The sequence below is a fragment of the Canis aureus genome, chromosome 23, assembly GCF_053574225.1.
Source record: "Canis aureus isolate CA01 chromosome 23, VMU_Caureus_v.1.0, whole genome shotgun sequence".
Lineage (NCBI taxonomy): Eukaryota > Metazoa > Chordata > Mammalia > Carnivora > Canidae > Canis > Canis aureus.
Window position 1 is genome coordinate 14,983,021 of NC_135633.1, and position 21,370 is coordinate 15,004,390.

The following is a 21,370-nucleotide window of genomic DNA, read 5'->3' on the forward strand; positions in this document are numbered from 1 at the left end:
GCTACACAAGTGTGTATTCGTGCCATGATCGCTGACTAGCTTAAGCCAGCAATCTCTCCAGGCCTCCTCCATAAAAAGGAATAGAATTACCTACCTCACGGGGCAGTGACAGAGATGAAAGACATCACGAATGAAAAACTAGCACAGCACCCAGCTCATTAATTTGTTTGGGTGTTGTCACCATTACCTATAACCTCACTGACTCCAAAGAGCCTAAGTCCTTAGTAGGAGGTAGGGGGAAATGTGTGTGTGTGTCTGTACGCAAAGACTAGAATCCAAACACAGAGGTGAAATTATTTAGGGACTTTAATTATGTATCGCTTTGTTGGCTTCCATATCAAATTAACGAGCTTAAGGTCTGATGTCAAATTTTAAATGCTGTATATCCAACTTTGTTAAAAGGTACCAGTTGAATTCACTTTAGATGGCTTTAAGTTTTCCTGCAGTTGGAACAAAAGTACAGTAAAATTAAAGTCTGAGGAGCCACAGAAAGCCTGAGAGCCAAAGAAGCCATCCACAAGCTACAAGTTTTTCAGTGTGATTTTGGTCTTAAAAGTGCCATTACACACTCATTATAACATCACCCTGTGTTTGCAAAATAAAGCACGATGCATTATGGAACTGGAGAAGCTAGTGCTTGAGACACTGTCACAGTGCTTTAAATAATTTTGCTAATTCTTCCCTATTTTGATTAATCAATCACCTTTTTCTCCCAGGTTCCCCCAACCACTTCCTCTTTCCATGTGAAGCATCCTTCTTCTTCTTCTTTTTTTGAGAAGCATCCTTCAAACTCTCACATTTCTACTGAAATAAATTCACGTGACGTTATTCACAATCCCCCATATATTTATTTGTACACATTAACTCAATTGTGTATTACTCCAAAATTAAGTGTTTATAACATAGGAAGGTGAGAAGCCACATCAAAAGTGACACGGAAGTTGCAATATGACAACATAATGTCACAATAGTGATAGAGCTTTGGTTGGTATTGACAGGCCTAATTTTAAAATCATGATACGAGCCGGAAACACCAACTTATATATTAGAAGGTATTATTACTTTCTGAAATGACACATTTTTAATCTAAAGAGCAAGTAATTTTCAAACTGTGAAGAAGGGCTGTTACTCCACAGAAGCACTTAACATCACCTTCCATACTGTGGGCGTGTGTGTACTTCTCATGTCTTCTTTGGAACGCAGGCTCCATGAGAATAAGGATTAGTTTCCTCTGCTGTTGACTCCCTAACACCTGAAACAGTGGCTGCCATGTAGGAAGTATTTAAAAATTGTTTGTGAGTGAATTCCAATTTCTTTCAATCCCCAACTCATGCTCCCTTAAAGTATCACTATGTCCTCAAGAGGGCCAAGGGTGTTGACTCACACTAGGCTTTGCATTTATTTCAGGGTCTCTGAAGTCATGTACTCAAGTCGAGTCTTTAAGAGCCAAACCTCTTCATTCATCAGGTAAAAGGCCAAATCCAGTTGAACCAGTCAGATTATCACAGGTAATCCTCAACACGTATAAAACATGTATCTGGACTCTGTTCCAAGGAAGCCGGCAGGGGGGTGGGGGTGGGGGGGGGGCTGCCTTTACGGAATTATCCACCAACTTTCACCTCCCGCTTCATATACTCCAGAGTCATCACCTCTGGAATGTTCTCCTTTATTCTTCCCCTGTCTGTGTCAATCCTCTCTGCCTTTCAGGGTTAAGGCTGACTTCCTCAAAGAAGCCTGCCCTGTCCGTTCATCACTCACAGCATTCGGTGCTCTTCCTTCCCAGCACTCACTACACTTCACAATGACCTTGTGGGGGGCAGGTGCTTTGTGTGTGTCTTCCCATTAGACGTCACACGCCACGCGGGCAGACACGGTGCCTGCCTGTGTAGCACCAGGCCCCTCCTCGGGTGGTGCCCTGAACACACGTGCAGGAGCTCATCAGTGTTTATGGACTTGGACTGAATGAATCCAGTGATTCACAATCTATAGCCCAATAAACACACCCAACAGAAAGAGGAACTGGGCATTCCTGGCCCTGACAGGTCTGGAACCGGAGAGGATAGCTGCCAGAGGGGGGCTGCCATAGGCCTTTTAAATTAAAAAAAAAAAAAAAAAATTATCATGATAAAATATTCTATCGTCTTTCAGCCAGGGAAACAACTACCATCTCGGTGCCTCGGAGCTCTGTTCTTTAAAAAACTGGTAATCAAAGAGAGAGATCTGCTCCCACAGGAGATGTATAGACTGGAGAGAGAGAACTTCGAAATCCAGGGTGGTTTACAGTGGTGGAAAGAGTAGAATGAAATAGATTTGGGCTCCCGATCCCTGTACTTATTTGCTAAACATCCTAAATTGCTGAATGCTTCTGGACCTCAGTTTCTTCATCTGTAAAATGGGGAAGGGAAACAGTACTACAGAGGCAGAATGAAATAATCAGCCGGGGCGTTCTCTGTAAGCAACGAAGTGTCCTACCAACACCAGTTATGCAAAGTGAAAAGCATTGCTGGGCTGAAACCCAGTCTTTGGCCAAAGAATCCCCTATGCTTTCCAAAAAGAACAAGAAACAAAGACTCAGGAGGGTAATCTTTTTGTTTACATGTCAGTGCCTCTCACGGAGAAGGATTTTATGCCATCACCATCACCCTTCTTATAAAACCGCTCAGCCACATGAGAAGAGCGATAACTCTTTCCAATAACCTGCCTCAATGGGCCCAATGACCGATTTTACATCTCCTTCTTCATTTTTTTCTCCTAATTTTGGAACAGGCTCTAATTTTCTAGAAACTCACAGAGTTCACAATTCAAAGACAGAAATAGTGGTCCACGCACAGTTTGCCCCAAGTCTTCACTCTCGGGGCTGGCTTGTGGTGTCTCCCCAGTCAGAGGCTTTCCACTGAGCTGCAGTACCAAGAGCCCAGAGAAGTCCTGACTGTTCGGTATGTCGGTATTCACAACAGATGGTGAACTCACCCTTGACAGTTTCTCCCGATGACAGAGCGACAGCAAGGCAGTGAACACACAGAGCCTGGCACCTCTGCGCTTCGGTCGCCCCTGAGATCAGGGCGGTGGGGTGAGACAGAGTGCAGGGAAGGGAGCTGGTGAGGATCCCGAGGACAAACTCCTGATTCCTGCATTTTTGCCTTGGACTCACCCACACACAGATGCAACGCTAAGATGAACAGCCAAGGAGTGGGAGTGAAGAAAGGGTCTGGGGCTGGTCGGGTGGGAAGGCGGGGTGCTCACACATGTATGGCAAGAGATGGGCCAGGCCGGATAACAATGGCATGATGGGCACTGGATGTGGCAGGGAAGACGGAAAAGAAGAAAAATGACAGAGTCCAGATGCCAATGTAACCAGTGCTGAGGTCATAAGCATCACCTTCTGTATCAAACTGCTGAAATACCAGCTTGTTAGGGCTCCCTTAAGAAGAGAGCCACTCGCGGGGATCCCTGGGTGGCTCAGCAGCTTTAGCACCTGCCTTTGGCCCAGGGCCTGATCCTGGAGACCCGGGATCAAGTCCCACATCGGGCTCCCTGCTTCTCCCTCTGCCTGCGTCTCTGCCTCTCTCTGTGTATCATGAATAAATAAATAAAATCTTAAAAAAAAAAAAAAGAGAGAGAGCCACTCGCTATGTTGAGAAAAGACAAGACTTGCAAAGGCAGCACCGAGCAACTGCTAAATGCTTAGACTTGAGTTTTTAAAGACATGAATTTGAATCTCTAATCTATCAGATATGAACTGTGTGACTTTAGAGTAATTCCTTAACCTGTCTCCTCATCTGTCCGACGGTACCGACACTTACGGGGTTTTTGCGGGTGTAAAACATGACCACATCTGTAAGGAGCTCTGCACGGTGCCAGCCATGTCAGGGTTTAGTAACTGTCACCTGCTGCTACAATTTCCTAAAAACAAGAGCCAGTGAAAGTCTTTCCCCTTCAGGCTCCCACATTCTCTGGCGTTTGTGGTCCACAGCATTCATAAATATTCGGCTCTAAAATTCTACCAACTTGTCAACAGAAATACCTTTTTCTTTAAGTGAAAGTTTGGTTATTCTTCCCCAGGCCCATTTTCGCCCAGGTTATTTGTCAGGCATGAGGGGGTGGGGGGGACAGGGAAGGCAGAGGAGTGAGAAGGTGAAGAGGAATGGGATTGCAGGTACGCCTCGCAGCACACTCACCGAGTCTGGGTCTCGCTGCTGTTCGAGGAAGGCTGAGAACTCCACCAGGCGAAGTTTGGTTGTGCCAATGGAGCGGCCCTGCCAGGCGGGGACCGAGGGAGCTGGGGCTGATGCAGGCTCGAACCCTGAAAAGACCAAGCATCATCTTTAAAGCAGGTGCCTCCCCTTGGGGCCTGAGGCCAGCGCTGGGGCAGGGCCCCGCAAAAAGGCTGCCCCCCTCCACCAGAGTCCAGGGGCAGAATGAAGTCAGGGGGTGGTGGGATTCTGGCCAAGGACCCTCGAGGCACAATGCTATGTGGCTCCTCACAAGGACAACTCCTGCCCAGGTTAGGAGCTGGAGGACACTTCCTCCCGGGCAAGGGGACTGGCTGGGTGGGGTCAAGGCCGGCATGGCTGAAGGGTCTAAAGTGAATCCCACAAGGATCCCCTGAAACGCTTCCTGCGTTTGCCCATCTCCTTCCTTAAGACTGTGGTCACCAGCACAGCAGAGCTCTCTCAGAAGGCTCGGTGGCCCTGGAACAGAGTGCAGTGTGTGAACGCATGTGCCTGTCTGGGGCTCTTCCACTGAGTGGCTCCACATGCCCGGGGGTGGGGAGGAAGCAGGTGGGCCGGCCAGATCCCCGTTTCCTAGTCGAAGCTTCTCTGGAAGCTCTTCATTAAGGAAAGGGTGTGAGGAACCGAAACCCACTTATGTAATGAAGCATGAATAATACCCTAGCGGCCCTCAAGATCTGAATTGTCCAATTCAGCCTGTTTATGATGAAGAAGGAACCACAGTAACTTCCCCTTCCAAGGGTGACCCAGGATCCCCGGTGAAAGTGATCGGGCTTCTTCCCTTTTTCTTTTCTTTCAGTTTTTTTTTTTTTAATTGAGATATAATTGGACATATCCACGGGATCCCTGGGTGGCGCAGCGGTTTGGCGCCTGCCTTTGGCCCAGGGCGCAATCCCGGAGACCCGGGATCGAATCCCACGTCGGGCTCCCGGTGCATGGAGCCTGCTTCTCCCTCTGCCTGTGTCTCTGCCTCTCTCTATCATAAATAAATAAAAAATTAAAAAAAAATTGGACATATCCAAATCTTTTTTTTTTCCTTTTTAAGTAAACTTGATGCCCAGCGTGAGACTCGAACTCACACCCCCAAGATCAAGAGTGGCATGCTCTACAGACTGGGCCAGCCAGGCGCCCCTGGCTTCCCTTTTCTTTAAAAACCTCCTGGGAGGTGACTGGGGGGACTGAACATGTCTGTGACCCTTCTGAGCCCCAGGCTCAAGGAGGGTAGGGGGGAGGAGGGGGTGCCCCTGGCACTGCAGTGACAGGGGATATGCCACTGTGGAACAAAGCGATGGGCCCGGCTGCTGGCTGCGCAGGACGTTCCTCCGAGTGGCAGGCCCTTGGACACTCACCTGGAATGGGGGCTGTGACCGCTGGCTGGATGGGGTAGGCCTGCTGCACAAAGGGCTTGACGCTGGGGAGGGAGGGGTGGAGTCAGAAATCGAGACTGTAGCAGTGGCTGCTCCCCGTGTCTGGCCTTGGCCTCCCAGGGCTAGGGGCCCAACCTGCACCCCACCCCCCAAAGGTTCCCTGCCTGCAGGTGGTCGCACAGCCCAGAAGAGCTCCGCCAGGACAGAGACAAGACGGTTGCTCTCTCTGATTGAGAGGGTCCAGCATGGTGCTGGGAACCCAACCATCAAGCCTCACGCCCTTTCAGTGAGATGAGCTGGAGAGACATCAGCCCGATTCCCAGAAGCTGTGACATCTATTTGAAAGTCTCTTCTGGTCCCTGCAGTGACCAAGGTCAGGGGTCACCATTCCCAGGCACAGTCTGGGACAGGCTTTGGGCTCTCCTTCTCTTGGCCCAACAGCTTAGGTTCTTTTGAAAACAGGAGGGCAGGATTTCCTTTCTGCTTTTATCTCCAGACTACCCTCAGCTTCCAGTTTACGAGGCCTGCCTCCCTTGCCCTGAAAACACCAGCAGGATTGTCTACACTTCAGGTGGTGGAGAGCTGTTTACACCTCTCCTAGGCCTACTCGGTCTCTTTCTCACTACTGGCTGCAGAGGATAAAGGCAGATGACTTTGGGGAATCTCAGGTTAAATCTCTTTTCTCCTTCAAGCCCCAAGGCATTCTGGCCCCAGAGAAACACCACCCAGGCTCTGCTGTGACCAGACCCTTGTTGTCACTGCCAGCCCCTCCCCAGACTTACTCTTGTGAGGATCCTGGCTGCCCTGTTTGTATCATTCCTGGCCAGAACTGGAAGGCAAAATGCAAGAGGCATCAGGATTAGGAGTTCACACCTAAGCACCGTTCAGGATGTCTACACGTTGCAAGCCCTGCTAAAGACGGTGGGCTCAGATCATCGATCAGCTCCAGAGTGACCCTCTCCAAATGCAGATGTGGTCACCGGTGTGCAACACAATAGCAACCTGCATCCCTGGCCTAGCAGCCCAGGGCTCTAGATAATGACCCCGAGGGTAGGACGAGGCAGCAGCTCTTCTGTGTTCTCCTTACATCTAACAGGCGTGTGAGCATATTACAGGGGCTCACACAGACTCCATCTGACGGCTCTATCCATGCACCTACCCATCCTTCTCCTCCTCCCTCCATTCTCAAATGCTCCCTGTGTAACATTCTGCTTCCACAGCTCAAAGCACCAACGACCCGGCCAGGAGAGGACAAAACTCTGAGTTAGAGGCCAGGAGCTCCGAGAAGCGATGCGGATGCGTCCTTTGCCGGGAGCTTCCCTGAGACATCTGGTGCGTGACCCCCTGCTGGAGAGGCAGCGAAGGGAGTTGGGAGGCCCTGGGTTTGAGTCCTGCCGGCACTATGCGTGGTGATCAAATCACCTCAACTCGCTTGTTATTCAGAAAGATGGCAATAATAATTAGAGGCATCTAAAATGACTGCAAGGGCAGCCTGGGTGGCTCAGCGGTTTAGTGCCGCCTTCAGCCCGGGGTGTGGTCCTGGGGACCCGGGATTGAGTCCCGCGTCGGGCTCCCTGCATGGAGCCTGCTTCTCCCTCTGCCTGTGTCTCTGCCTCTCTCTCTCTCTCTCTCTGTCTGTCATGAGTAAATAAATAAAATCTTAAAAAATAAATAAATAAAATAAAATGACTGCAAAGATTAATGAGATTATAATGTTAAAACCCCTCAGCCTTCAGTAGGTATAAAAGAAAACAGTATTAGAATACTTTGTCCCTCTTGGGTTTAGTTCCCTGAAAGGGGCCCTGAGGACACATGAAAGGAGAGCAAGGGGCAGGAAAAAACAAATACATAAATAAAGCAGAAGCAGGTCGCGCCACAGAAGGGCACCAGCAAAGTGATCCCTAGTTCCATGTCTGCAGGGCCCAAGGATCCTGGTCTCTTGCTTTCTCTTCCTTCTCTCCCAGCCCCTTCCCTCCCTATGCGCTTCCACCACCGTGCAGCCGCATCATCAGCTGCCCATCGGCACGCCGGGGCCGCCCCCCTCGGGGCCACCACAGCCACCACCACTGGACGGCTGTGACTTACCCCCGGCGCCCCTGGGAAGGCGGGGCGTGGAATCCCGGGCAGCCCCAGCTTGTTGTGGATGGCGGTGGCCGAGACGATCTGTGCGGACGACATGGCGGCCATGTGCTGCAGGGCCTTATCCTTGGCAGTCTGATCCTTGAAGGCGACAGGGACACACAGACTTACTACGTAACACACGGCTACCAGGCAGCTTCAACAGGCACAGCCACGAGCACATGGACTAAATACAGAGCCACAAAGGAGGCCGGAGAAGCAAACATGCACGGATAAATAAACACAGCCAGAAGGCTAAAACACACTCAACCCACTGCAACTCTGAACCTCTACTGAGACGGCCCAGTGGCAAGGTTTAAAAAAAAAAAAAGATGTTTTAATCCGTTTTTCAACAGAACGGGAAGCTTCTGAGAAGAGCGGACAATGTTATTTATTTTTCCAGCTTCCAAAGGGAGATTTCTCCAATTACTTAACACACTCAGGGAAAGGGGGCGGGGGGGGGGGGGAGAAGGCCCTGCATTGAAGCATAGAGATGGGAAGAGGGAGAGGGGAGAGGGGTGGTTGTGGATCTGGGGTAGGACCAGCCACAGGGTATGGGCAGGACCCGTCTGTGTGCGCTGTCCCAGGGGTCACAGTCCAGGAGCTGCTGGGGTCATGCGAGGCCCGCAGGCACCTGGTGGGGAGGCTCAGAAGCAGCAGGGCAGGTGGGAGGCCGTGACGGGGCCAAGCAGCATGCTGGCAGGGGCGCATGCTTTCTCAGGTACCCCCACCGTGGGTCTAAGGCTACACGGGTTCTCTCTATGGCCAAGGACACGGGGGATGCTACTGGGTAGGTGGCTTCTCCCTTTCTTATGTGGGTCTTTTCTAGAAAAGCCAAGGCTGGTAACACAAAGCTAGCCAAAAAGTCTGCCAAGCACAGCTAAAATACAGAATACTCAATTTGGTGAAGATACTTACCATGCTTGTTACCTGGATACAACAATAAACAATTTGTTAAAAGAATTGCGTAGAAAGGCAGGGATATTTTTCTTCTTCACTTAAAAAATATATATATGTTTACACACAAACACACAATATCGGGTACAGGGGAATGCATAGGGCTATGGGTCTTTTCCACATTTTAGCAGGAATGTAGGACCTAGATAACGATCTAGAAAGGCAATCAGCAACCAGTCCACCCCTTTCAAAACCTACTCCCAACCCCTCTGAGCTGGTTCTGTGGCTTCCCCAATGTAGACAGAGAATTGGTCAGACCCTTGGTACGTGTTCCTGATGGTACAGGCAGAGAGAACTTCATGCTTGATAGACATGTCACGGTTCCTGGGTGCTCACAGAAGGTCTATACAATCTATACCAGGCCCAGACTCCACCAGAACATGAACAAAATGGTGGCACCAAAATAAAGGGATCCCCGGCCACAGATGCCACTCAGAGTCAGACAGCAAGTGAAGGTCAAGGGAAACTTCAGGCTAAGACACCAGGTCTAAGACTCAGGCCAGAGTTGGCTTCAATGTTTACAGATTTACCCAAAGGTGAGGGACAAGCATGCTGAAGGGGCCAGAGGCTAGGCCAGAGGGAGAAATTAAAATTATAATGATAAAGCCAAACCTACAAAATAACTACTAGGGGCTTCTAAAAAAGATCAAACTAGGTGCTCTCAAGGTATAGACACCACTTGGCCCAGTAACTGCCAGGAACACCATGTGGATTTTCTTTCTTTTTAATTAATTAATTAATAATTAATTAATTAATTTTTCCCCATGTGGATTTTAAAAAACCTTACATTAACCCTTGGAAAAGAGCCTAACACTTGCATAAAATTTTGAATTTTATACATTTCTCTGGCCCTCAACTGGAAAAGAAAGAGAAATAGTCTCATGTAACAGCTTTTTGGGGTTGTACATGGTCACTGGATCGTCTTGAAGGGCATGTGCTGCAGGTGAATGAAACTGTGAGGAGCCAGTTAGCCTGCAGGATTCCTGGTCCCCAACAGAATGGCTCCGGGGACTAGCGTGGTGCTTTGCTCCCCCTGCTCAGATGGCATTCTTTGAGTTGAGCCTCCACTTGCTAATCTGCTGCATGTTCTACCTAAGGCTACCTCCCTCTGTAATTTTGTTTTTTTTTAAAGAGCCAAATCATTTCGGATACTGAGATGCCCAAAAAAGACTTATCTTGATGTCAGTGGAATCAACTGACTAGGTGTGCAAATGCCCTCAAGCCAAACTGAGCCTGACACACACGTCTCAGCACCAATCTATTCCTAGCTGGTCCCGTGGCCCCACCTGCCACCTGCCCCATCATCCCCACAGAGGGTGACCTAGGCATAATGAACAGAAAACCCAGCTCCAGTCCTACTACATCCTTCTCTGTCAGGAGTGTCTTGACATCAATACAAGTGCCCTGGTGTGGTATCTTTTTGGATCCGTCATCTGGTACGCCAGCCCCCAAGCCACCTAACCCCTAATGAGAGGTTATAAATGTCCTCGAGGTGACTTCTGAGCTCAAGTAATGTCACAAATATAACCACAGGCGCCTTCCACCACAAGGAACAATCCTGACCACCTGTCGAGGGGCCAGCCAAGGGAGCCGGGACAGTGGCAGCCCAGACTCCTTGCTGGTCTGGCTGATGTAAAATTGAGGAGTAAGAGCCGCGGGCCTGGCTGTATTCCAAAAGTCCATCAGTGGCCCCTGTGTTCATGAGACGCTGATGACAGGGGTGACTCCGCTCACCCAAACACAGTGTGTGTCTGTGAACACCCGGTGGAGGGAACTCAAGAATTGGAAGTCCAGGTGTGAATGGAAAGGAGTCGCCCACATCTCCATAGCCTGCTTTTATTCTACCAGAGGTGCTGGAGATGTTCCCCTTTGCTAGTCTGACTGAAAAGTTCTTGGGACACCTGGGTGGCTCAGTGGTTGAGCATCTGCCTTCAGCTCAGGTCGAGATCCCGGGGTCCCAGGATCGAGTCCCTCGTGAGGCTCCCTGCAGGGAGCCTGCTTCTCCCTGTGCCTGTATCTCTGCCTCTCTGTGTCTCTCATGAATAAATAAATAAAAATCTTTGGAAAAGAACAAACAAACAAAAAACAAGGAAATCAGTCAATGAGGAAAGGAGAAATGTCACCAGCTTTGCTGTTTAGGTCACACAGCATCAGGACAGGGCCATTTTCTTTTGCTAAATAAAGAAGGTTTGACTCTTACTACCCTGCCATCCAGGAGGCTCCAAGGTTTGACTCCAGCCATCCAGGAGGTTCCCAAATGAAACAAATGCTCAAAGGCCGGAGAGCAAATCAATCTTTCCCACCTCACCAACTCGCTCCATCCCAGTAAAGGGGAGTCTGGAGATGTCGCTCCAAACCGGACTCTGCCTGACGTTAATGGATTGCATTACCTTGAGCTCGTCACCTAACCCTCTAATTTTCTTCATCACTGAAATGAAGACTCATACTTTATGCTCCAAAGCCCTTCTGGCTCTGTCACTATAAGCACGAGTTCCATTTATAAGCAAATACATCTTAATACATAAAGCCAGAGAGTACTGGTGAAATGATAGCAAGATGTCAAAATTTGGGCAGCTTTTGGCTGCCTATCCTAACAGAGAGAAAGCCAAGCGTGGAGAGGAAATTTTATCTCAAGTAGAGGTTCTTTCTGCACTTGACCTAGCTATTTGAGAATAGGCAATTTTCTGCAAATGGACTGAAATGTCTATACCCGTGATTTCCTACCTTTTGAAGTGGAGACACTCTACCTTCTCATTTAATAACATCTCCTCCTTTATCTAAAATATATATTTAAAAATTAAAAGGATAAAAAAATTTTTTGTCTAAAAAAACAAAAGCAGCCCTGCAGATAATAAGCACTGCCAGTGATATCTCAAAATCAGAACCAAGAGCCTGGCTGTAGACCCATTTAATCTGAAATGGGAGTACGGAAGGATGCCAAGCTGAGAGATTTCAATGGAAGGGCCTCTAAATTGTCATTTTCAGCCTAGAGATATATGCCTGGCTTTGAAGAAATTATAACTCTTAAGTGTCAGACCTGAGTAAATTGCTTCTCTGTGTCACTCTGGTCTAATATGCTGGACTTTTAGACATTCCACTCCACCCTTACCACTCACCCCAGAATAAAGGAGGAAGTGGGGGGGGGGTTGTTAATCTACCCGAATGACTATGCTAAGGCAAATTCAAGAGTATCAGCTACATTGTATACCAGAGTAATTTTATTTTCAGATGTTCTCACATCAACATTTCTGAAATGTGGATGAGATTCACAAAGGTTGAGCACGCTGTTTTATCTTGAAAACTTGTTAAGTCAATACCGAGTTACCCCTATGATGTCTTAGATTATGGGACATTCTCTCGATGAGTGTGTCTACAAGAGCATGCATGAACAAGGACACTGTGTCCTAGCAAAAAGCATGGACAGCTTCACAAGGATCCTCATTACTGGTTTGAAGTCCCTCCATCCCTAAGATTACAAAGAATGAGGCCACAAAAAGCCAAATAAGTTTGGGGATGGAGAAAGAAAAGGCAAATCTCCCTTTACCAACAGAACCCTAACTCAAGCCCCTGACCTGAAATGTGGAAAATAACTTATGCAACAGTGGGGTGGGGGGTAGGGGGGTTGCTAAAACACATGGCCCGTCTGACCGAGGAATGATGGCAGATGAAACACTGCACCTAGGGATGCAGACCTCAGTACCCAGTTGACTTTCGTCCCTGACCCATTTCTGGCATGCTATGCTGTCAACAGCCTCACCACTGCAGCCAGCGGTGGTGAGGCAGGCTGGGTCACGCATAAGCTCCTCAGCCTGAAGCCTTTCAAACTGTTATTGTCACTTAGTAAACAGGCTTTCATATTCCATGACGCGGAGCAAGGCTGCGGCTATACCTCTGGGCCCCGCAGACTGCCTCCTTGTTACGGTTTAAATGTGCATGATGTTTGCCAAGTACCTACATGTAATATACGTGACAGGAAGGCAGCGGGATCACAAATGTGCTCTTCAAACTCCAGGACATCTTATGCCTCAGCCTCCAGACAGTGCGGGAGTCTTGGTCTCACTTCCCTCTGCTTCCTCAGCTTTTGATTATTTTGAGGAATCAATGAGCTCATAATTTTCCGCCACTAACCATCAACAAGTTTTAAAGATGACAGTCAAAGGTACACGAGCTTGCGTGTACAATGTCATAGCTGTCAAATATGGAATTTTAATGAACAGCATGCTCCAGACCGTTGGTTCAGGGGCTATCGGTTTAAGACGTAAAGCCTCAAAATCTATTTTATTCATAGGGAAGTCCACCAATACATTGGGGAAAACATGTAACGTTGAAAAAACACCCTGGATTCAAAAACTCTTGACAGCTCTTAAAATGTTTTCCCCAAATATACTTTTCCTCGCAGTACAAAAAATATAATACAAGAAAGGAAAGATAGCAATTTGCTTGCAAAATCACTTTTTCAGAAAAAGACAAAAACACAGAATACTCTTCTAAAAAGTCATTCTGCAGATGTTTCTCAGTCTTGCACTGTGTGGATTCACATGACCTCTGCAATTATTAGCGCTAGCCCCCAAGTAGATAAACATCACAAAACTCTATGATGGTTTGGGAGAAAAAGATGGAGGGCACTTGAATTTCTCTAGCCATGATCTCTAATTTGCTTATTAGTAGAGAAAGCAGGAGTAAATACAAAAGGGGGCTATTTCGGTCGGGCAGCGGCATTAGCCGAGGAGGGAAGGCACATTCATACTTCTCCTGACTTGCCGTGTAATGAGTAGCAATTAATTCATCCTATTGTATTTCCAAATGCCAAAGACTCCATTCACATCAAAGAAAAAATTTTCAAGGCTTTTACCATTGTTCATTTTCAAATGTACTTAGTTATATTTAGTATTTTATAATTGTCGATAGTGTTTCTTTTAATTCTGATGTGGGGCTTCGCATCATAAAAGATTGTAGATGAGGATCCAGGTGATCTGTAGGTATGACTCCACCAGGAAGCCTGGCATTTAGGTCAGCTGCAGCTAGGTCCGGGTGCTGAGGAAGAGGCACCCTTCTGACCATGGCCCCCTTTCCCTTGGGAGGCGACAGCAAGAGACAAGAAGTCAACCTCCTCTGAGAAGCCAGAGGAACCCATGCTGGCAGCAGACTCAAGTTTGGCTCCAGACAGAGTATCAGCTCCCACCACTCATCTGCTCTGTTGAATTCAAACACTCGTGAAGAGGGAGCTCAGCTGAGGGAGACAATGCGGAAGCATCTTGAGTCAGGGAAATGAGCTCTCATCCTTGACCGGCATTCTTTGGGGAGGCAGCATGACCTCATGCAGGGAGTTTGGGCTTTGGTGCAGCTAGTCCTGGGATCAAATTCAGACTTGTGACCTTGGGAGAGTCCCCTGGCCATTCTAAGCTTCTACCTCCTGATTTATAGAATGAGGACATGAACACCTACCTTCAGGACTGCTTTGGGAACTGTATTAAGTATTCCACATGGTGCCCGCAGCCTGGCCATTCAGTGAACTTGCGGTCTGATATGGGGCTCAGGTGACCCGAAAGGCTTAAGAGCCCTGGTTCTGATGACATAATCTTTTTGCACTATGATACTCTAGGGCACAGCCTACACTGGAGGCCCATTAACAACGGGAATTCTCTAGAAAGGCATAAAAATGGAGAATGAGGCGGTTTCTATTGCCCTTAAAAAGACCACCCAGGGGCAGCCCAGGTGGCTCAGCGGTTTAGCACCGCCTTCAGCCCAGGGCCTGATCCTGGAGATCTGGGATCGAGTCCCACATCAGGGTCCCTGCATGGAGCCTGCTTCTCCTCCCTCTGCTTGTGTCTCAGCCTCTCTCTTTCTCTCTCCCTGTATCTCTCATAAATAAATATTTCTTTAAAAAAAAAAAAGACCACCCAGGTATGGGTTGGTTCACACAGAAAGGTAAATGCACTCAGGCCTCCAGTTTACACTGTGAGTTCCGCATCACCACACCATGGACGAGAGGTTCTAATTCCATCACGCCCAAGCACGGGAAATTACTGGTCTCCAATCTCAGCTTCAACTCCGTTACATTAAAAACAAGGTAGTGAAACTATCGCTGGGGAGAGAGGGCGCGTGTCACGAATGCCAAAGGAACCCTGTGAAGATCAGGAGATGACAGGAGAGGCGGTGTATCATTTCCCGAATGCCACACGGGCCAGGCCAAGTGTCCCAGTGCTGGCGTGAAATCCAGGAGGTGGTCATTTCAGGCTTCCTAGGCCTGTGGAGCCCCGACGGCCAATGCCTGAAGGAGCAGGGGGATGCAGAGGGGCACAGGGAGCACCAGTGGGTGAAGTGCAGCAAGCCTCTCTGTAGACAGGCCCATTCCTGGCTGGAACCAGGGGTGATACAACCAGGATGGAGCAGTGTGGACGGCAGCAAGGCCCCAGCGAAGTTCCTGAACTCTTCGGGAGAATTAAATCCACAACTTGAACTTTAAGCTCTCTGCTTATTGGAAGGAATGGCAGATTGGAAAGAATGGCTTGTTCAGAAATCAAATCACAAAAGGCCAGCAGGGCGAGAATGAAGAAAACGGCCCCAGGGAGCACATGTAGCTCGTAAATTAGTCACCAACGACTGGACACAATCGGACAATCTCAGGCCTTTTTCTGCTCTACTGGCATGACGCAATGTCAGCAAGTACAGGCTTTTCTTCAGTGCGAGTCCCGGGCTTGACACGAACACGTCTACTGCCTAAGATGTATTCCTGCCGAGGTCAGGGCAGGATGAAGACCTCCTGTCCTCAGAGTACTGCCTGGAGTTGTGCACTCCCCAAAACATGCTCCAGACCACAAGGGGTCCGGTCCATCTTCTCAAGAGGAAGATGATGATGATGGTCCATGGGTAGCGGAAGTCTGCAGGATGCCCTTCCGCTGCTGCGAGGACAGGGAGGCCTCTGGGCAGGACTGGACAGCCTCACAGGGGGACTGAACATACAGACCTAGAGACTCAGGGTAGATACTCTGAGTGGCGTGGAAAGGCTGCTTCATGTGTGGGCGATACTCTTGCATTCGTTCTATGTGCTGGGAAAATAAATCCCTGGAGCTTTAAAAAAAAAAAATCAGTTGAGGGCCTCTTGGTCACTTAATGGTGAGCAAGATAATTCAGAGGACAGAGTAATTTCTGGAGTTGCAGCCCCGTGTTCAGACCATGCCACATGCTGCCTTCTCGGACAGGCCGCCGCGTCTCAGGGCTCAGTAGGAGATCGCAGGGAGGGGCTGACTGAGGGCCACGGAGCAGACACACATTGAACCTGCTCTGGGTGACGCCACTGCAGATGCAGCTGGTGACAGGAGGTCCAAGGGAGGAAAGCCCACATCCTTGGAATTCCTCACAGAGCCAGAGGTCACTTGCACACTGTACCTGCCCGGCTCCATCCTCTACCTGGCAACCCGAACCAGGCTTTCAAAGCCATGGATCACCCACAACCGACCTCAGGCCTGAAGAGCAGTGGGTCACAAAGGATTCTGCTGGGGCAGGGACCACAACAGGGCATGCCCGTCACCCGAGAAATGATTCCCTCAAAGCTAAGCCTATTGCAGACCAGCAGTTAGCACTCTGATTTGTCTCTTAAGGCACTTTAGTGAAGAAGACTGAAACGAAACAACTGAAGGGTGTGTGTTTAATGTCCCAAATTCTGGCACTCTGGCCACAAATGCCTTGCATTTCCTTGTCCATCTGAGCAGGCTCTTGAATCTCAACTGTGCTCTGCTGACCCCTTGACCCCCAGTTCTCCCTAGTGTCCCAGTTTCTCTGCTCCTGGTTCTTCATCTCCTGACATCACTCCTCAACCACTTCAACTGTTCCCTTCAATCTGCTTGCCCCCTGACATCCCTCCCTTATGTCATAGTCCATGTCCAAGGTCATCCCAAATGATGACATTCTCTTGAGAGTACCTTGGCTTAGGCTGCTATACACTGTAGAGAAAAAGTCTCATGTTGGTGGCACTGGCTTTAGCACACATTCAGAGTAAATGATGGACAAAAACCTGGAGCTGGACTCATTTTAAGACAAGGATAAAGGAGAAAATAGTTTTTGCTGGATTTATTTTCCTAGGGAAATAAGTGGCAAGGAAAGATACTGTCGATGGGGGTAGGAAGAAGAGGGACATCAGTGAGACAGGCTGGAGAAGGAGGTTGGGGAGAGGAAATTAGAAAAAGAAAGAATAATGTTTTGCCTCTTTTTTAAAAATCTTCCACTGGAAAAATAAAATAAAAGGAAATACGTCATAACGAAAACGATCATCCCTGGCTGGGATAAGCATAAACATTTTATAGTAATTCTCTGCACTTTTTTAAACTTTGTTATATTTAAAATTTAGCAACCCAAATTCATAGTTAACATTTTGATGCATGCCGTCAGTGAACTGCCATTACTACTTTACGAGGACCCAACCTTCCAAAACCTTGTTCAATGCTACTATTGAAAAGTTTTGGTGTGTGCTTTTCAGACTGGGTAAGAACAGAAGTTTTAAACGTAATTTGTTCTTTAAAAACACCAAGGAAGGAAGAGTACACGGCTGTCAGGAGTGGACTGGAGTGGGAGCCAGGTGTGGAGGGCGGGGAGGGCTGACCTGAGCCACAGAGCTGGGCCCCAGGGGTGTGCAGCTGCCCCAGTCCCGGTGCTAACCTCCATCACTCAGACTATGGCAACCCCTGAATTAGGCTCCCTGCGTCCAGCTCTGCCTCCCTCCTGGCCATCCCCCTGAAAACAGGGAGAGCTCCCTGAAGCTTAAATATGAGCACTCCCTACTTGCACCCCATGGCCCAGAAGTGACCCTCACTCTCCCACAGATGATCCAGGACGTTCACACTGGGCTTCTCCAGTCTCATTCCCATCCTGTGCTTCCAAGTAACGGTGTTCCTTATGATTCCCCGAGCACCCCCATGTCTCGGGGGGAGCAGTCTGCCTTCCTCAGTGCCCAGTTCTAATGGCACCCCCCAATCCCCCAACGGCAAGGCTTTCCTTAACTCTCCCACATGCAGAAACGCCCACTCTATTCATTCTACTGCAGAGGCCCCCTAGCTGTGGGACAATCTACTGGAAATCTAGTATTTCCCCAAACGTGGCCAAAAACAACAGAAAAGTTGAGTGGTCCTCAAGAACAGAGACTCTGCTTATTTGACTCTCTCGGTCCAACATCTACTCGAGGGTATAGAACACACTGGATTCTCAACTGAAAAGTTTGCTGGACCGAATTAATCATTTCTGTGTTTTATAAAGTTCAAACCTTTGTGGAAACCGTAAGCTTCCACTAAAACAAATTCTGTTATAAAAGTTAAAATTAGGAGCATCTGGGTGGCTCTGTCGGTTAAGCGTCTGGCTTTGGCTCAGGTCATGCTCTCAGGGACCTGGGAATGAGCCCTGTGTCGGGCTCCCTGCTCAGCTTTCTCAAATAAATAAGTAAAATCTTTTTTTGAAAAGTTAAAATTGGGCAGCCCCAGTGGCTCAGCGGTTTAGCGCCACCTTCAGCCCGGGCATGATCCTGGAGACCCGGGATAGAGTCCCATGTCAGGCTCCCTGCGTGGAGCCTGCTCCTCCTCTGCCTGTGTCTCTGCCCTCCCCCCCCCCCCCCCCCCGGCTCTCATGAATAAATAAATAAAATCTTAAAAAAAAAAAAAAGAATTAAAATTAAGTCCACACATTTCGTGGTGATCTGGCTCACAAACAAGTACTTTGAGAACCACTTCTGCAATTAGCAGAAGCATAAAGCTGATCTTTGGAACTTAACTTATTCAAGAGCCTGAATTTCATAGGTAGATTGACTCATTTTCAACTATGACATGGAAATGACCACTCTCTTCGTGAGTCTGTCTGCCTGAGAGGAATATGGAAAGTAGACTGCATGCAGAACATAAGCCGTCCCGTAAAGGCTGCAGGGGCAGCTGAGAGGGAAGTCACCTCCTTTTTCCTTTGCCTAAAGCAGGGTGGTTTGCAAACCTTATTCAGTGAACAGCCAAAGAGGCCACTGAGAAGGATAAAAGAGCTTGAGCTTGAATTAAAACAGCTTTAGTCATTTAGGGGTGTCGGGTGGCGCAGTCGGTGAGGTGTCTGACTCTTGGTTTTGGCTCAGGTCCTCATCTTGGGGTTGTGAGATCAAGCCCTGTGTCAGGCTCTGCATTCAGCTTGGAGTCAGCTTCAGATTCTCTCCCTCTGCCCCTCCCACTCGTGCTCTTTCTCTCTAATAAATCCATCTTTAAAAAGAAAAAAAGCGGGGACGCCTGGGTGGCTCAGTGGCTGAGCATCTGCCTTCGGCCCCGGGTGTGATCCTGGACACCCAGGATCAAGTCCCACATCGGGCTCCCTTCAGGGAGCCTGGTTCTCTCTCTGCCAGTGTCTCTGCCTCTCTCTCTCTCTCTCTCTGTCTCTCATGAATAAATAAATAAAAGAAAAAAGAAAAAAAAAAAGCATTTACTCATTTATATATTAAAGGTTTCAACTAAGATTTCAATCTGAAACATGAGTTTGTGGCTTAAAAAAGGCTGGAAAGCAACCAGCCTCAAAAATTCTACTCCAGGGAAGGAGGAGGAAGGATTATAGGCAACACATGGAAGCCGCACCTGGCAGTGGCCCCAGGTATGAGCACACCACTTATTCAAACTCCCAGGAGGACAGAGAGAGGAAGCTTGGCTTCATGCTTCAAAGGAGGGCTACAGGTCTTTGTCCACCTCAGAGAATAAAAACCTAGACTTCTAAGCCAGTGGGGAAAAGCCCAGCAGCAGGCTGAGGGAAGACAGATAGGCAGACCGAGCGCCTTAAATGGCCAGTCCACAGCCACCTTCTCTCCAGGAGGCCTTGCTACATCTTCTCAAGCAGAGCACAACCTCTCTGTTAAGTCTGGGTATTTCCTGCCACCCTCACCGGCCGCCCAGAAGCTCTCCTCGTTGTCTCCAGGGCTGATTTCCACCTTCCATAGACTTTACCTCATTAGCTAGTGTGGGGGACCAAGATGATGTGGCCCTCGGCCTGACCCCACAACGACCTCAGTGAGGAGGTTCATCCTTGCCTCCTGCAAACGTGCTGCTAGATTCGAGAGCTGACTGAGAGGGTAGACGGGTGAGATCCACCTCTCCTCCGAGACCGCTTCCCGGGGATGGCTGGTCAGGAAGGTTAAGGAAGCCCTCTCTAACCCCAAATGCCCGCGGGAGGTAAAGGCGGCAACATCTCTGCAGGCAGGCGACAGCCAGTCTCTTTCTCCTCAACTGTCCTAACGTCCTCTGAGGGGCAACACGGCAGCTCTGTGGCTGGGACCTCATCGCCCTGAGCTGCACGCCTAACTCCAAGGGATGTGAGGGGGGACACATGGTGTGCCAACACAAGGCCTTCTGCTTGAAAATATTCTCCTACCTCCACTGGATGCAAACCCGCCGGAGAGGCCTGTGGGTTAGGATTCAGAAAGATCTGAGTTCAAATCTTGACAAGTGATGTGTGCTGGGCCTGGTGGCTTTGGGCACATCACTTAAATGCCTGGAGCCCTGGTTTCCTCAATGTTATTCCTCAAAATCTGAATAATGGGACTTACTTCGTAGTGAGCTCAACCGAGAGAACATATGAGAGGCTCTGCAGCTCACTCTCTCCTGTCTCTGCATTCCCAAGCAGCAGCACCCTGACCAGGCGGCTTGTCCCTGGGATTCCCTCCACGTTTGCTCTTGGCTCTTTCTGCTAACACTTATCCCATGGTGCCCTATATTTCACATTCCCATTTCCACGGCCAGCTCTGTGAATAGGGGTTGACTGTTAACTGCCCACCGTGATGAACACCATGCCCAGAGCACTCAATTGGTATTAGCTGATGGGAAGAACAAAGGCCTCCCTTCTTCCAAGAATAATGTGGTTGGGAGGAAGGAAAGTAACTGCAAGAAGATGGAGGTGGTTCTTGGAGTGAAACGCTGAGCTGGTTGCTACCCTACTGCCTCTGTTTCCGCCTCCTCGTTGTGTCTGCCCCAAAGGAGAGAGTGGGCCAGCGCTGAAAGGAGGGGGAATGTCATCTTTTCTTCTTTTGTAAGAACAAACACAAATACAACTGTGTGTCTGTGTGTACACGTGTGTATAAAATAATGGTAAACTGTTTCCACTGAGGAAGATTCTTAAAATCCCCAAATGAGAATTTCTTGCATCCCTTCTGGACAGGAGGGCTCTCCTTATTCACCATGCACAGGGCTTTCGGACCCAGGCCATGTGCCCTGGTGAGTCGGTGGGAACCACACGGACGGTAGAGAAATAGAGCAATTCATAACATCGCAGGTGGAAACACAAAATTGAGGTCTGTAAACTTCTTTGTACATCATTAATTCGTTAGCGCAGAGAAACCAGAAACAGAGTCAGAACTTGAGCAAACACTGGGGTAGTTACATCCACATAGAGAGGATGGCACTTTGGTTAAAAAGCAGAGTCTATGAAGTTATCTTAATCTTTCTACTGCTCAGCCAGTGCAGCTAAAAGCCAGCCACCATCAGCCACACGTGCGAGCGAGCCAGCATGCTGCCCACTGCAGAGGGCCACCAAATGCTCCTTCCTGGTCACTAGTCCTGCTCCACAGCCAGCCTTGTTTGCATTTAAAAAAAAAAAAAAAAGTTGGAGGACTTTGGGAAGGATCCCAGTGTTCACCATTCAGTGCTGTGAAATCATACTTTGTTCTTTAAGTTTAGTACAAGAACAAATTTCATTAAT

General features: G+C 48.7%; 1 protein-coding gene and 1 long non-coding RNA gene across 8 annotated transcripts in view; both read right to left on the reverse strand.

The window, feature by feature from the left end:
• The window catches only part of TEAD1 (TEA domain transcription factor 1), a 268,699-nt gene that overhangs the window by 51,396 nt on the left and 195,933 nt on the right, over positions 1–21,370 (reverse strand). For 4 of the 7 annotated variants that reach the window (XM_077866440.1, XM_077866438.1, XM_077866437.1 and 1 more), the window contains 4 exons: positions 7,685–7,819; positions 6,382–6,428; positions 5,582–5,643; positions 4,179–4,303 (listed from right to left, as the gene is read on the reverse strand). In XM_077866440.1, the coding sequence (XP_077722566.1) occupies positions 4,179–4,303; positions 5,582–5,643; positions 6,382–6,428; positions 7,685–7,819 (369 nt within the window). Of the gene's footprint in view, positions 1–4,178; positions 4,304–5,581; positions 5,644–6,381; positions 6,429–7,684; positions 7,820–8,635; positions 8,648–21,370 lie in introns of all 7 variants that reach the window. The other 3 variants (XM_077866442.1, XM_077866441.1, XM_077866439.1) reach the window with 1 other exon arrangement.
• On the reverse strand, positions 289–1,481 carry LOC144295264 (uncharacterized). Its single transcript, XR_013362597.1, has 2 exons — positions 704–1,481; positions 289–440 (listed from the first exon to the last, which is right to left on the reverse strand). It is a non-coding gene; the product is annotated as an uncharacterized LOC144295264 (long non-coding RNA).